Consider the following 17,332-nt stretch of genomic DNA (forward strand, 5'->3'; position numbering starts at 1 on the left):
ATGCATGCGGTGGACAAACCGAAATCAGAATATTGCTGCTCTATTTCTTTATATTGTTCAAATAACTGCGGTTGATATCATAGAGCATAAATTCTTAGAAAGTGGCCACAGCTACATGGAGGTTGATTCAATGCACAGTGCCATTGAAAAAGAGAAAAAATATCAACCAGTTATGTAGTCCATGACTGGATAAGTATTTTTAAACGAGCTAGATCCAAACGTAACCGAAATAAATTTGGAGATCCATTCATTACCAAAGAGTTTAAGTTTAATGAATTTCTTAATTTACTGGATTTATCCAAGACTTTATTTAGAAATAAGACAGCTGATTGTAATAATAATAAAGTAAACTGGTTGAAAGTAAAATGCTTCAGATTTCAGAAAATACAGCCTGGTATTCTTGAATACCGCTATGATTATTTTGGTGAATATAAAAGCATTATTATTGAAAGAAAATCGAGAGCCACTCAAAAAATTGACTATAGTACCTTGAAAATAAGCAAGTTGTACAAAACTATGCTGCCAATATCCGTTAAAAAAAAAGAAGACCTTTTAAAGTTATGCGAAAAAGGAGTGATACCTAATGAGTACTATGGTTGGTATAAATCGCTGACAATAAGCACAACATTGAAGGATGTGATTCCTGAACCTGGATATTCTGACTCAGACGGGGAGACGTTTTAGTTCTTAGTTACATTATGTTTAACAAAATTTATTATTAGGTTTTGTATTTTTTTTAATAAAAAAAGGTATATTACCAAAAAAAGTTTACTAGTTTTTTAACATCAAGTTTATTTATAAAAATTAACTCATTAAGTCAGTAATTTGACAATATTTCACATAAAATGAAAACTCACGAAGTCACATTTTATATTTTTCTTTTCAATTATTGAATCACAAAATACCACATTTTCATTATTATTTTACTGTTAGTTTTGAAATAATATACAAAACCATATTTTATTGCCGGCAACTAAAAACTACAAAATGATTTTTTCCCAAAACCACCTAAACCATCGGCATTGCTAAACAATTGATTTTTCCAGAAACTATCATTTTTGACTTAATGAGTTTTTGCAGCAAGCCAACGACGTGTTTCCTGAAAATTTTCTGAAAGTGGATATATCCGGTTATGCACGCGAACTCCTGAATTAGAAAAAAAGTACATTAAAAAACATTTTAAAAAACGTGAAAGAAGTGAAAAAAGATAAGTATATTAAGTAAATAAGTATAAAGTAATTCAAAAGGTGTCGCTAAAGATTTAAGTTCATATCTCTTCTAAATACGTGAATAAGTTTATTTTTTTTCTTTTTTTCAATAATTGAGCGTATATAATATAGTACTTTCTAAATTGATTTTTACAATAACAGTGACGTAATACTCTACAAAATAAGTAACTTATTCGGCGCAAAAATAAAGATCTAAGTAAAGAACTACTTGACTCGTAAATTTGGTTCTTACATAACCAGACCCCTCTACTAGTTACGGTATATTTGTGTTCTGTGCGGTAAACTGCTTTATATGGTCTTACGCAAACTAGATTTGCACATGCAAATTTGCGCAAATAAGACTTTGATGTATTCATTTTCGTTCATTTTAAATTGCACAAGTAGTTACAACAGTTGTATTCTGATGTGTAGTGACCAGTGATTAGGGTGTGAGTTTGTGAGCATAGAAACATAAAAATAAAGTAAAGCTATGAATCGGGAAGACAAAGTACTTGTAGCTGCCGTTTTAATAATCAAGAAGTTGAGAGAGCCAAAAAAGCGGAGACCAAATAGATCTTGGATTGAAAAGAGAGCAACTTACTCTCATATTAATTTAATTCGAGAATTAATTAATCAGCCAGACGATTTTCGTAATTACCTGCGCATGGACGAGACGACTTATCGAAATTTATTAGCAAGATAATTCCTGAGACGTGCGATGCTATTTACACAGTATTAAAACAAGAATATTTAAAGGTATGTAAAACTTATTATTAACATATTATTATTATATCTACTGTACGCTAGAATTAGTAAAATTCGCTAAGAATTGTGCAGCAGTTTGCGATTCACTGTCTTCGTCTTGTTTAGAAGGAGGTAATTCAGAATTTCTTGGAGCTTTAGGTTGCTGACAATTAGATCCTGTTTGTGTAGGTTGCTGACGATAATTAAATCCTGTTTGTGGGTGTGGAGAAATTTGATTTTGATGATAATCTAGTTGATAAGGCGTTTGATTCTGATGAGACACTTCGTCAAGAAACATTGAACGAAGATACGAATACAGACACATAGAACGAGCATACGAATCGAGAACATAAAAAGAGGAAAAGAACCAGGGATGATGCGAGCTTGTCTCCGTCTTCACAAGATGGAGGCGAGCTGGCATCTGAACTGGTTCACCCTGTTAAAACACCAAACAGGGAGCTTGCCCTCCCAACATCATCAGATTCAAACCCAAACCCAACAGTAAATCCCACCCAAAGTCCTAAAAACCCATTATACATGCCCCTAAACAACCTCTTCTTAGCGGGAAAAGAGAAAAGTGTTGATCTCAATATATCTAAAGTCCCAAAGGTAGTGCTAAGAGACACTTCAAACTCAAAACATCCAAGGATCATAGAGAACTCCTCAAGGAAAGGAAAATGGAATTCCATTCCTTCTTCCTTGAGGAGGAGCATCGATGCCAAAAGTATGTATGGACACGTCATGAGCAATTGCGACGCAAAGCTGCGTTGCCATAAATGCAAGGGCGATCACTTTTACTCAAACTGTGAAAAACAGAGCAGCCCCGACGGAGTGTTGTAATTGCGGTGGCGACCATCCGGCAAGTTTTTGGCGCGGCCCAAAAAACCCAAACTTAAAAAACATAAACAAACAAAAAAACAGCTTTGCGGATACCTTAAAAAAAAACGACCAACACGGACTCTATCACCAGAAGGGCGGAGCCTACGGATGGCACTTCAGGATCTCATATAAAACGTCTCGAGTTGACTATCACGAATACAAACCTCTTGAATCTGCTAAGTTTGCCTGATGGGATGTTAGAAAAAACATAGACAACTTGATGGCAAAGTTAGAAAAACTAAACTCAAACCTTCTTCTAGGAGTCGAGGTATAAGTCCCAACAAGGTCCATTTCTTTTTTTTTCTCAGTATCTTCTAAAAATTCAAAACTCACAGTCCCAATCCAACACAAATCCCACATAAAACCCAAATCGTACGGCAAATAACCATAAAGAATCCTAAAACACCGTAAAAGACCAGTTACGTTCATACCTCCGTCCGACCGTTTCCCATCAGCCAAAAATTCCCCATACTGAGGGGATCTGGCCTGCTCTGTTGGCTCGCGTCCAATAGCATCACACCCAGACCTTATAAATACAAGCAACCAAACCTTATCACTGGCGTCTAGAAATTAGAGAGAAATTATACAACTAAATTAAATAAAACTAAAAGCTAAATGTAGTGGATAATATAAAATAAGAAATACCGGAAATACCTTTCAAGTTGGTCAAATTTTAACTTTTATGTTTATTTTTACTTTTATTTGTCTGTATAAATCCACCTTTTGTTAATTTATTTGCTATTATAGCGCATTTAAGACAATAAAAAAAATGGAGGGGCAACATACGTGTGTGCAGTGCAGCAAAAAATACAGTAACATTAGCAATCTAAGAAAGCATGTCATGAAGTTTCATCCTAATAATGATGATTATCTAGCTTCCCTGCAAATACGACAAAATAAACATTATAATTTTGCTTGTGACCAGTGTAAAAAACGTTTTACGCATTTAAGAAATTTAAAATTCCACATCAAAACACATAGAGGCTCAATTCAGCTCCAGATATTACACACCCCAATACCTCGACCACTACCAATGCAAATCAGTGTGCTTTGTGCAGTGACTTTTGTGCTGATAGGAAGACCGTTATAAAACATTATAGAGACTTTCATAACATTCTTATTGAACATAAAAAATTGACGTTTCAAAGTGAGGAAGAATTTATTACTTGGAAGATTACCTTTAAAAATGACACAAACTGTAAATATGTCGTTAACTATCGGAAATGTTTTAAATCACATGTAGCTGCAAGTTTTATATGCCATCGTTCAGGAAGATATGTTCCAGAAGGCAAAAATATTCGGCACTTAAAGATACTAGGAAGTAAGAAAATAAATGCACTTTGCCCAGCAAGCATAATAATAAAAAAGCTTAATAATGGCACTTGTGAAGTGACCATTATGAACAAACATGTAGGACATCAGAATGACATCGGCCACTTGAATTTGTCTAAAACAGAAAGAGAGAATTTAGCAGTAAAAATTTCTTCTAAACTCCCATTTGAAGATATTTTACACGAAATTAGAGATTCAATCACTGGCTCAGAACTAAAACGTCTGCATCTGCTCACAAAGAAAGATCTATATAACATAGAAGCCTGTTTCAATTTGTGCTCCTCATCAGTTAGACATAAAAACGACATCATAAGTGTAGAGTCCTGGATCAATGATATGCAAAGTGATGGAGATGCAGTTCTGTTTTATAAGCCCCAAGGTTCTGAAAGTGAAAAATGGCCAATGTTAAAAAATGAGGATTTTGTTTTAATTATCATGACTGCTGCACAATGTGAAATACTTAAAATTTATGGGACCGATTGCATCTGTATAGATGGAACTCATGGGATGAATAACTATGACTTCGAACTTATAACTCTCCTTGTTGATGATATTCGTCAGGGATTTCCTTGCAGTTTTCTTGTGTCAAATAGGTCTGATAAACAAGTTTTAAAAATATGTTTTCACTTTGTAAAATCTCGCCTTGGTACTGCACTTTGTCCAAATGTCTTCATGCCAGATATGGCAGAAGCTTTCTTCAATGCATGAATTGAAATAATGTCTCCACCAAAATTCAGGTAAGCCAAAAAGTTATTATAATTGTGTCACGAATTGTGTCACTAATAGTACCATTAATTTTAGATTATACTGTTCATGGCACGTTGACCAGGCGTGGCGTAAGAATTTATCAAAAATCAACACCAAAGAAAAGCAAGTATGTTTTGCCAAACTTGAAAAATCATAACATTATTAACGTTGTTTTAATTTTTAAGCTTTTATTTATAAGAATTTAAGAGCTGTCTTAGAAGAAAGGGATGTCACAACTTTTAATATTTTAATTAACAAGTTATATACTAAGTTACTTAAAGACCCTGATACAATGGAATTTGCCAACTATTTTAATAAGTATTACATGTGCTGTGTAGTATGTTGGGCATATTGCCACCGACTTGGTGCAGGTTTAAATACAAACATGCACTTAGAACGAAAAACTCAAGAACTCAATTTCAAACAAAGTTTAAAATTGAGGGAAGATTTAGTAGTCGAGTGTGAAAATGGATGGAACATTGCCTCAGAAACAACAGCAGAATTATATGTTATCCGGAAGGTTCAACGAGATTGTAAATGCCAACTACTGTGCAATGAATGTAAAACTTGCATCCATCAGTTTTGCTGTTCTTGTCTTGACTCGTCAGTTAAATACAACATGTGCAAACATATTCATCTTCTGATCAGATATATTTCTCAATATGTAACTGACTTACTGGAGCATCTACAAGAACTTGGTAAGTAATTTTTATGATTATTTTCCATCAATTTATTAATAATATTTTATGCGACATAAACATGATTTTTTTTGTATAGCTTTATGCTTCATATCCTTAAATGACGACAATTAGAAAAAAAATAGGTATACATTTTAAATAAAAAAAATGGTCTTTAAATGTGTGTGGCTTAATATTAATGGTGAAAGTAATGTTTGTATTATTTTAATTGGGTTTCTATTGGATTAGGTAGTTGGGATATACCTATTATTATTTTGACTAGGGGCACAGTTTTTTAGCTATAAATGCAAGAATAAATTTAGTTTGACGTTGTTTTAATGTATCAGTAGATAAAGATGTCGGCGAGAGTAATCTAATCATAGTGGAAGAGACAACGGAAGAGGAACTGCATACATTAGAAGCAAAAACGCATTTACTGGAACTGTCAACAAGCACAAAGTTAAAAACTACATCCTTTGAATCTAAAAAACGAAAAAACGCAAGTTTATTAGAAGAACTGCAACACGTTGTTTCTTTTACTACATCAGATGAAAATGAAGAGCTTGATGCTATAGAAAAAGCACTAGTTCCAATCAAGCTCACGTTAAGAGCCCTGAAAAACAGCAAATGCATTCTAAGAGCTAAAATAAAAAACCACAGGAACCACACAACAAAAATATCAGGAAGCAACGATTTTTCTCAACACGAAAAAAGCCTAAGCCCAAAAATAGAAAAGTGAGACTTGAGACAGCTTCAAATGAAACAGCACTACACTTAATTTCTTTTTAATAAAGCAGGTAAGATTTTTTAAAATAAAAATCTGTAATATTTTTTGTTATACGGGTTTTTTCCAATATTAGAGATATAAAAAAAAATTCCTTTACAAAAGTATTCTATAAACTCGAGTGTAAACACTCTCTAAAATTGGCGAAAAACGCTATAACAAACAAAAATTACCAAAAATTGTTTTTTGCTTTGAATTTTAATCGCATTGAGATTTAATTTATTTGCAGATTTTCTTGTCAAGGACATGAAGAGTGCAAATCTTGATGCCCAACTTTTTTTTTATCAATAAATGAGATATTTTCAACTTTGTTCTATTTATTTAATATTTTTTTTTTAATTATTTTTAAAAATAAGCATAACTAAGAAAAACAAATAATTTTAACTATTTTCTACGTAAAAACATAAAAAAATGACTGTCCACCGTCCGTCAACAATAAAATTAGCGTCAGGATTAATAGTTGCATACCCGGGGCTAGACGCCAGTAACCTTATCCCGTTCAGTCGATTCCTATGTTCCGAGTAGTCAAAAATACAAGCACCTATAATGATAAAAAGATCGACAGTACGACTTCAAAAGACCGGCAAGAGCCGTATGGCATATGATGTTAGTCCGGAAGAAATCCAGTGCATAACAAGCAAGCAAGAAACATAGCGACCGGGGTACGAGCGACATACTGCATGTCAATGCTCCACGAGAAATTAAAATTTTGCCACGGCGCGCCTCGCTGCTCTGTTTAGCGCTGCAATGCTCTGCTTAAGTAAAAACGCCTTCATTTATAATAATAATAATATCCTTTATTTGCCAACAAAATCGTATACAGGACGACAAAGCAACGTCATACAAAGGAGGATCTAGCTCCCATGGGGTACATTAATTTTTCTTATCTAGAATTCATAGAGGCAATATACTTATATAAACAAAATAACAAAATTTAAAATAAATATTCTAAATATCTAACACAAGTTAAAATTATTATTCAAAAGTAAAATTATAAAAACATTTAATCTGCAACCAGTGGTAAACAGCTTTTTTAAATTGGACTGTAGATTCAATGCTTCTAATATCAGCAGGTAGCATTCTATAAGCCCTGATGGCCATATAATGAGAACCTCTTTCATAGTAAGCTGAATTATGCAATGGAATACGGAGATCGCTTCTATGTCGTGTAATCATAGTCACATCCTCAGCGTACATTTCCCTATTCTCAACAAACAAATGATTGTGTCTCTTCACAAATAACACCAAGGAAGAAAAGTATAGGGAGGGAAGGGTGAGTATTTTTAGTTTGCAGAAGTAAGGCCTACAGGAAGTTCTGTAGGTCATGCCCAATAAACAACGAATGATACGCTTTTGCATTCTAAATATATCTAGAGCTCCTCTTGCAGATCCCCAGAAACAGATACCATATTGTAAGATCGACTGTACCTGTCCGAAATAAAATAGGCGAAGAGATACCTCAGACACTACATCCCTTAATCTTCTAATCAATCCGCACAAGCTAGCTAATCTGGAATAGAGGTTTTTAATATGTTTCTCCCAATTTAAATTGGGGTCAATGTGTATTCCTAAGAATTTAATACTATTGGCCACAGGGATTGACTGCCCACCAGACCACACAAGTAGAGATTCTGAGACAATATTGGCCTTCGAAAAATTAATCAACCCCGTTTTACCAGAGTTCAAAGACAACTTACTGTCCAGACACCAGGTCCTCATGCGCTCCACTGCGGATGAGCAGCCCCGTGAAAGATCTGCCACTGTCTTCCTGGCAACTATAACTGATGTGTCGTCGGCGAATTGACAAATCATATCAGAAGGGAACAGCTCAGGCAAGCCATTGACATATAATAGGAAGAGCACAGGTCCCAAGATTGAGCCCTGAGGCACACCTCTTCCTATAATTTGGGGGCGGGAAAACGTTGGTGAGCCGGAATGTGTCACACAAACTATTTGTTCTCTTTGCTCTAGATATGAACTGAGTAATTTAGATGCTGCACCCCTGATGCCATACCGTTCCAGGATGTCCAGCAGTAAAGAATGGTCAACCGTGTCAAACGCCTTAGACAAATCGAAATACAGTCCAGCCACACTGGCCTTTCTCTCAAGATTCTCCATAATATATTGTATTGCACTATAAATGGCCATTTCCGTCGATCTTTTGGGAACGAATCCGTATTGGTGTTTATTTATTATTTGATGGTGAGTTAAATAATTCATAACTATTTGATAGATAACCCTTTCAAATACCTTCGATATGGATGGTAATACGGATACTGGCCGATAGTTGGCAATATTCGTTTTTTCTCCCTTCTTAAAAACAGGCACTACTTTTGCCCGCTTAAGAGCAGAAGGAAAAATTTGGGTAGAAAGACTCTCATTGATCACATTGGAAATGGGTCCGGCTAAGTGAATTCCAACAAACTTTAAGACGAAAACCGGAATTTCATCCAAGCCAGAGGAAAATTTATTTGGAAGGTTCATCAATATCTTAAAGATATCCTGAGAATTAACAGGATTGAGAAATATGGTCGGATAATCATTATGCAAGTCATGTATATTGGAGTTACAGCTTTGTTGATGGTCAAGAGTAAAATGTTTAGCAAATAATTCGGTGATTAAAGCTGGGTTTTCAATGGACTGACCATCTTCCCTTAAAACAATATTGTTGTTAGTTTTATTTTTACCTGACTCAGATTTTATGATTGACCATGCTGATTTTATCTTGTTTTTTGAATTTTGGATTTTGTTATCATTTATAGACTTTTTATAAGGGGAGATGTAACGTCGATATTGTTTTCTTTCATGTTTGTATGTAACGTAGTGTTCCCTAGAATTAAACGTATTCAATTGTAAGCAGAATTTTCCTGCACTGCTCTGTTCGGCACCGCGCCGCTCGATGCTGCTTAGATGGGAATTGGCCTTAATATGTTAAACGTCACTAATTGCATCAAATGTCAAAACAATAAACAGATAAACATTCATAAAAAGCAATATACAAATACCTAATCTACAGTAAAGTTTTTAATAATTTGAGTTTTCAAATAAACGAAAGAAAAGGTATAAATAATAACGAAAATGGTGTGCGACAAGTGTCAAGCCAAAGTTGGGAAAGTAATTACTCCAGATACCTGGAAAGCTGGAGCCCGAAACACTGTGGAGAGTGGTGGTAGAAAGGTTAACGAAAACAAAGCCCTGACTGCCTCGAAAAATAGATTTAACCCTTATACGACCAAATTTGAAACCTGCAGGTATATTCACTTACATTTCTTTTTATTAAGATGATTTTTCTCTAACCAAATGAAAAGTAAAACTTTGTATAAGAACCTCGGGATTCCTTGGGATCTACCCAGCAAACTTTTATTAGCATAGCAAGGCTTTGTCAACAACTCTATGATAATAAAGCTAGTTTTTGAATTTGAGTTACAAACAAATAATACTGATTTATTTATTTATATACATATATTATTTAGAATTTTTTATTTTAGAATATGCAGACAAAAAGTTCACCAAGCAGGCTCCCACTACTGTCAAGCCTGTGCCTATAAAAAAGGTATATGTGCAATGTGTGGCAAAAAGCTCCTCAGTACTAAAAACTACCGACAATCATCAGCCTGATTTTTGCATATTAAACATATGTAGTCATTATTTGTTTAAAATATCCCAACCTTTACAGAGATGGTAGTAATATTAAGGGACACCTGGGAGTTAACATGTGTTTGGATGGAATAGAACCTTAATGATAAGAAAAACATTCTTTGTATATTGTGTATAGTAATGTATTAAGAGGAAGTTTGTGAAATATAAAGTGTGCTATTTATTTTAGATTTATTGTGCATCAAGTAAAACCTATAATTGCAAAAAAAACCTAAAATCCAAACCCAAAATATTGTGAATACCCAAGATTCATTTGTTTCTTCTAATTTAATTTTATATAATTTAAATGATTTCTCTGTATTTTGTGATGAAAGAAAGAAAATGTGCTATATTACGTAAGAATAATCTTGTGTACAAGCATCCTACAAGCTAAAAAAACAAAACACAAATACAATTTCAAAAATTGACAAAACAATGAACAAAATTAAACACAAGAAGACAAAACTTTTTGAACATACTTAAATTAAAGATAACTAAATAAAACAATCAATTACTAAATAAAGGTAAACTTGTTGACAAAACTAGAGAAGAAAAAAGGAAAAAAAAAAGAAAACTTTCCAACATATCCAAGGTTAAAACCTATCATTAAAAAAGTCATCCAGGTTATAATATGCCTTAGCCAATAAAAGCGACTTTAACTCTCTTTTAAATTTTTTAACATCCGATATATGTCTAACACACAGAGGAACATGATTGTAAATTTTTTTACTTATGTAAATTAATGAGTTTTTGGTAAGGGAAGACATAGGAATAGGTAGGGGAACATCATTTACACGACGAGTCAAATGGCCAGTGTCAGAGGGTAGTTTGGGAATTTTGTGAATAAGAGCAGCTGTTTCTAAGATAAAGAGTGAAAAAAAAGTATGAGATTCAATAAGTGAAAAGTACACTGAACGTGCAACCACCCTTCCCAGCTCTTGTTTTGCCATTCTTACTGCGAAACATCCAGAAGATAATTTCCCAGCTAAATGTAAAATATGATCTTCAAACCGAAGGCGACCATCAATGGTAATTCCTAGGAACTTGCAGCACTCTTTATTCTGCAAGAGGGAATTTTCGTCAAACATCAGACCCTGAACATCGCACTTAAACCCCATAATAGACGTCTTTCTTACATTAAACACGAGCCTGTTGGAAGCACACCACCCTGATAAAATCTGAAGGTCTTCAAGGATACAAGTCTTAATATAGTCAGAATTTTTATGGCTCCATAGTATGGTGGTATCATCAGCAAACTGAACCACCTTGCCCTGCAGTTTCAATGAACTCAAGTCATCCACATACAGTAAAAATAACAGTGGTCCCAACACTGAACCCTGGGGAACGCCGCATTTTAGGGATCTAGAAGCAGACAAACGCCCAGACACTGAAACCTTCTGAGTACGATTTGATAGATAGGACTCAAGCCATCGCAACGCTACGCCTCTAAAACCATATTTATCGAGCTTAGATAACAGTATTCCATGATCCACACAGTCAAATGCTTTGGATAGATCACAAAACACTGCCGCCGATGACTCTCCAGAATTCAAGGACACATAGACGCTCTCCAAAAAGCTAAAAACAGCATCATGAGTCCCTTTACCGGCTTGAAATCCAAACTGATTTGCAGACAAAATGCCATTATGATGTAAAAAGGACAAAATTCTGCTTTTTGCAAGTTTTTCAATTATCTTAGAGAGGGTAGACAAAATAGAAATGGGACGGAAATTACAAGGCTGATCCAAATCTCCACCCTTATGAAGAGGGATAACCACTGCCTCTTTTAAACATGAAGGAAAAATGCCATTATGTAAAGAATTGTTTATGGCAGAAACTAAAGCATTTAAGGCTGAATCAGGCAAAAAGAGTAACAACCTCGAAGATATCCCATCAGCTCCAGATGATTTATGGTTTTTTAGGCGTTTGATTTCATTTTTTACTTCGGTAAGTTCGACAGGATGAAAGAAAAATGAATGCTCAACCGACACTTGTTGAAGATAGTGTAGGGGATCAATGTTACTACGAATGCCCTTGAGCAAGATATTAGGTATATCACAATAATAGTCGTTTAAAATGTCAGGTCTTAACTCCGGTTCCGATACTTTTCTATGGCAATGTCTAAAATCATTAATACTCGACCAACACTCTCTTTGCCTATTTGATGACATATTTAAGCGATCCCTATAATAATTAGATTTTGCTGCTTTAATTGTCTTTCTGTACAGACTACGGTATTTCTGATGATATACAAGGATATTTTCATTTGTGGTATATTTGCACAATTTAGTCAAAAAACGGAGGTTTTTAGCAGAAATTCTAAGGCCTCTTGTAACCCATGGTTTTCGTTTCTTAGTTTTAAGCCTCATTTTAGGAAAGCACTGATTGATCTTATCACACAGAACTTGAAAAAATAAAGTAAGTGGATCAGAAGCCGTTTCAAGTGCATTCCAATTTACCGAAGCTGTAGCAGCAGAAAAAGCATTGAAATTTCTCCTGCTGAAAATTCTTCCCATATAATGAGATGAAGATGATACAGTATTATATGGCATTTTAGCAAGAATAGCTTCATGGTCGGAAATACCAGATGGGAGTACTGTGCATAAAACGTCATCAAAATTTGTACAGAAATAGTCAATTGTAGTTGCAGATGAAGAAGTTATTCGTGTGGGAGAAAGAACGTGCATTTTCAAGTCGTAAGAATTTAAAATACTTAAAAGAGAAGTACGTGGCAAGGTTTCATCAGTGTAGTTGATATTAAAGTCACCAGCCAATATGACCTTAGAGTGTAGGGACAACTGGGATAAAATAGAATCAAGTTTGTCCAGAAACATAGACATATCTCCTGTAGGTGGCCTATAAACACAAAGAATATATAAATTAAAACGCTTACAAAAAGAAAGAGAGAATTCAAAAACATTCTCTAACAGAAGATGATCGAAGAGCTAATTTCAATTTTACTAGTAGAATATGAACATGAATGAGATTCAACTTTCGTGGACACGTCTATAAAAAAGAAGAATCCAATTCACGATCAGTAACTAGTTCAGACTCATTAATTTGATGATTCAAAGACAATTTATTCGATGAAATATTAATTTTAAAATATTTGAAAATATGTGCATGTAATAATGATGCCAAGTCTGAACCAAAGTTACTGGCGTGATTAGACTCCAAAATCCCACACAGATTAATATTATTCTCATGAAAAGTACGATAAAGGGCCTTATTACTATTATAGATAACATTATGGTTTAAATAAGTATAAGGGCTTGTCATCACTAAAGTGTTTGTATCAACATGATTTTGAATTAAATTTTTTAAAACATCAGATGAAGAACAAATTCCATTTAACATTACTATTAAAAAATCTTCTTTCGTAAAGTCCTTAACTAAATTTGATGCTGTCCTAATCACCTCACTGCTTGAACTGCCCGGCTTCAGGAAACACTGGACCTTGTAGTAAGCTTCAAACTTTAAACGTAAATGTTTTAGGAACACTCTGCTACAATTTCCACCAACAAAGAGAAGCCGAGGTCGACTATCATCAGGTGTATTTGGCCTAGTTGGTAGCTGTGTTGGAGAATTAATAACAACAGATTTGGATATCTGTAACTGTTCCTTCAATGCACAAATGTCGGAATAACAGGTATCTTTTTCAACCTCCAACACCTTTACGGAGTCTAACATCTTCTTATTTAAATTAGTTAAGTCGTTTACGTCTTTTTGTAGCAAGTTTATTTTAGTCTTATAGGTTGAAGACTCATTTTCTAATGTTTTTATCGTTACTATTAAATTTTTATTTAGGATATTTAGCTCGCTTATTTGTGAATTGAACTTAAGACTTGCCCCTTCGCTCACTTCCAGTAATGCCAACAATTCACCTTCTTTAATTTTTAAGTTTTCCAATTCAACTTTAAGCTCTTCATTCTGTTTATGCAGATTTTCCAGGGATGAGGAAAACTTCTTTTCGGCCTCCGACACTTCATCTTCAAAAACCATGCTGTTTCTTCTCATTCTCTCTATATGTCTATCCTTCTCTTTCAATTCTGTCAACAAATCATAAATCTTTTGCTCATTAATTTTTCCTTCCTGATCTCTTTCATTAAAATCCTCTTGACATCTTTGTGAGCATAAAATCCTATAGCCTCCCAGTTTTATGGCATCAGAATTTCTTTCCAGACAACTTGGGTGGAATATTGAAATACAAGAGATGCAGCAATAATTTGGAAAATCCCTCTTCTGACAACATTTGAAACTGCGGTTCATTTTAGATTATAAGGCAATGTTATTAAATTGAAATAAATATTAAAACAGGAACTGCAAGTAAACAGTAACTTGAACTTAAACCCAAAGCAGGAAACAAACGTACAACAAAACACACAATTGCACGTCCTACGGTTAATGTTTAATTATTTCAAGTTAAGGTCAATGGTAGCCAGATAATTTAAATTTAGTCAAAACAGGAACTGATTATAAAACAAAACATTTACTGACGCAGGAACTTAATTAGTTTTTTTGGAAACACTTGTACCGCGAGAATATAGCACGTTAATGTAAACACGCAACACTAGATCAAAACAATTTAAATTAAATCAAAACAAATCAAAACAAAACAAAACTGAGCACCGGCGCCTCCTACGAGTATAGACGTCTACTCTGTACGACTGCTAAACCGATACTGATGTGTTAAAAACCTTCTTGAAACAACCTGTGGCTTAAGAAGTGCATCTATAGTTAACAAAGATTTATTTTTTTCAATTATCTTGATGATTTCATCAGATAAAAAGGCTGAAGAAGAAAACTGACTCACCAAATATATTCAGATTGGTACTGGGTGCAAGGTAAACCAGATTGATAGTTGTTGCAGGTGTGCCTCCAGTAACCCAGTGTTTGGTGTTATGTTCTGGGCAAAGGTTCCTTTAACTTTTATTCATAGGAAAACTGAGAATGAACTCAAAACAAATTATACATAAGAGTAGGGGAGACCGAGGATACAATGGACACCAGGATAGAATGGACATGTTTAAAACTCCCGCTTAATATGTATTTGAAGAGCCCTCATATGGTAAATTAATGCAATAACTACCGAACAATCGTTTGGCATTCGCAAGGTAGCAAGCATTGAGTGTGGTTATTTTTATCGATATTTTCCTGTTTCAGCCAGTCTGTAACTTTTACGGTAAGTAATGTAACCATTTATTATTTTCTATGCAACACTTTTTAATATCTAATTATTTTAGTGGTGATGTGCATTATAGAATATGGTTATAAGAAACAAATAATTGAAATTGCTTGTTTAGTTTTCTAGGAAAAAGAATAATTTTACTATAAGGTCAATGGGGGATACAATGGATGGATGTCCATTGCATCCCCTATTGTCCATTGTATCCCCAGAAAGTTTTTATTTCAGATGGTGAGAGAGTATAAAAAGAAAACCGACAGGGAATTCCCTGAAGGAGATCTAAGAAGAGCTGTAGAGGATGTCTTAAATAATATTGGTAGCTTGCGAAAAGTTTCGGAGAGGTATAATGTTACTAAGTCTTGTTTAGCTATTTATGTGAAAAGGGCTAGAGAACAGGGGATAGAAAATATATCTTTAAAACCAAATTTTAAACATCGTCAAATTTTTTCTCCAGAAATGGAACAAGCATTAGCTGAATATTTACTCAAATGTTCATCTATGTTCTATGGATTAACTCCAAAAAAAACTAGACAACTAGCATTTTAGTTTGCGTCTCGAAATAAGCTTTTAATCCCGTATTCTTGGGCAACACAAGCAATGGCTGGCGAGGAGTGGTTTGCCGGTTTTTTGAGGAGAAATCCGGAAGCAACATCTCTTGCTCGTATGACGGCGTTTAACAACACAGTTGTTGGGGAATTCTTTGGCAAGCTCAAAACTGTTTAGAGCCGGCATAACTATGAGGCAAGCCAAATTTTTAATTTAGACGAAACAGGGGTTACTACAGTACCGCCTGTTGAAAAAATTCTAGGAAAAAAGGGAGAAAAGCAAATATGCAAGGATCTATGGGTCTTGTGAATAAATCTGGCTGGATGACAACAGATAATTTTATTAAAGTTCTTCAGTTTTTCCGACGAAATATCAGATGTAGTAAAAATAGCCCCGTGTTGATATTGGATAACCATGAATCCCATTTAAGTGATGATGGCATAACATTTTGCAAAGAAAATATGGTATTGAAGTTTTGACCTTACCTCCGCATACATCAAATAAATTACAACCTCTTGACCGATCTGTTTTTGGACCTTTCAAGAGATATTTTTCCGAAGCTGCCAATTCTTGGATGATGACTCATCCAAATGAAACTCTTTCTATTTACTCACTTGCGGAGCTATGCTCTAAGGCCTGGGATCGTGCTCCTACACCAGAAAATATAAAGTCTGGCTTTCGTAAAAGTGGAATTTTTCCTTTTGATCGGGACATATTTCAAGGACACGAGTCTTTGTGTGCGTCAGTTTCAGATCGACCTGCTCCAGATGTCATTACCAATCAATCTGGTGGAAGCTGTATTTTCGCCGAAACAAAAAACCTAGATGAAAACCTAATTCCAGCCACTGACGAAAATCGCGCTGCCGATGAAACCTCAATTCCTAGCACTAGCGTTACTGGGACTGCTAAAAGAACTTTAAATATATCTAACTTTATTACACCAGACAAAATAAGTCCTTATCCAAAGGCGGAACCCCGAAAACCTATGAGAAAAGGAAGAAAACGAGGAAAATGTATGATAGTTACTGACACTCCAGAAAAAGAACAATTATTGGCAAGAAAGAAGCGTCCTCCAAAAAAGGTTAAGGAGATTAAGAGAAAAGTTCTAGTAGAAAGTGACTCTAGTGATGAAGAGATAAATGAAGAACTAACAAAAGATTCCTCCTCAGAGTGGGAGGAAGAAGAAGAGACAGTTCAGGATACCCACGATGTAGAAGAAGGCGATTTCATTGTTGTCAAAGTTCCGGGAAAAACACCATTTTCTGGAAGAAATTATGTTGCTCGGGTAGAACGAAAACTTTTCGACGGATTTCAGGTTCGATTTTTTAAAAGAATGATTCCATCAAATCGCTTCAAAATTACAGAAGAAGAAACTTCTTTTGTAATATTCGGAGAAGTAATAGCTGTGCTTCCAAAAGGTATTGAAGACAGGCCTCCTCGTTTCAAAGATTCGATTTATTTCAACGCAGATTTGACAGAATTTAGTTTAACTTAAATAAAAGTTGAAAATTTGATGCTTCCTAAATAAATATTTACTCTAAGACTTTTTATCTTTATTAGTAAATGAATGTCCAAAATATCCCCATATCATGTC

The 17,332-nt window shown here is 34.5% G+C and overlaps 1 protein-coding gene and 1 long non-coding RNA gene across 2 annotated transcripts; both read left to right on the forward strand.

Moving 5' to 3' along the window:
• Positions 1-4,640: 4,640 nt before the first annotated feature.
• Positions 4,641-5,213, forward strand: LOC126739159 (uncharacterized). Its single transcript, XR_007661562.1, has 3 exons — positions 4,641-4,900; positions 4,965-5,037; positions 5,096-5,213. It is a non-coding gene; the product is annotated as an uncharacterized LOC126739159 (long non-coding RNA).
• A 4,113-nt stretch (positions 5,214-9,326) lies between these two features.
• Positions 9,327-10,191, forward strand: LOC126739494 (cysteine-rich PDZ-binding protein). The gene is made up of 2 exons (XM_050445196.1): positions 9,327-9,622; positions 9,860-10,191. The coding sequence occupies exons 1-2, from the start codon at positions 9,450-9,452 to the stop codon at positions 9,987-9,989; spliced, it is 303 nt and encodes a 100-aa protein (XP_050301153.1). The 5' UTR covers positions 9,327-9,449; the 3' UTR covers positions 9,990-10,191.
• Positions 10,192-17,332: the final 7,141 nt, after the last annotated feature.

The sequence above is a fragment of the Anthonomus grandis genome, chromosome 8, assembly GCF_022605725.1.
Source record: "Anthonomus grandis grandis chromosome 8, icAntGran1.3, whole genome shotgun sequence".
Lineage (NCBI taxonomy): Eukaryota > Metazoa > Arthropoda > Insecta > Coleoptera > Curculionidae > Anthonomus > Anthonomus grandis.

Excerpts from the sequence above, each read along its gene's own strand:
- LOC126739494 (XM_050445196.1), top strand. The coding sequence starts at position 9,450 with ATGGTGTGCGACAAGTGTCAAGCCAAAGTTGGGAAAGTAATTACTCCA. Across the intron at positions 9,623-9,859 it reads ACCAAATTTGAAACCTGCAG|AATATGCAGACAAAAAGTTC; the intron begins GTATATTCACTT and ends TTTTTATTTTAG.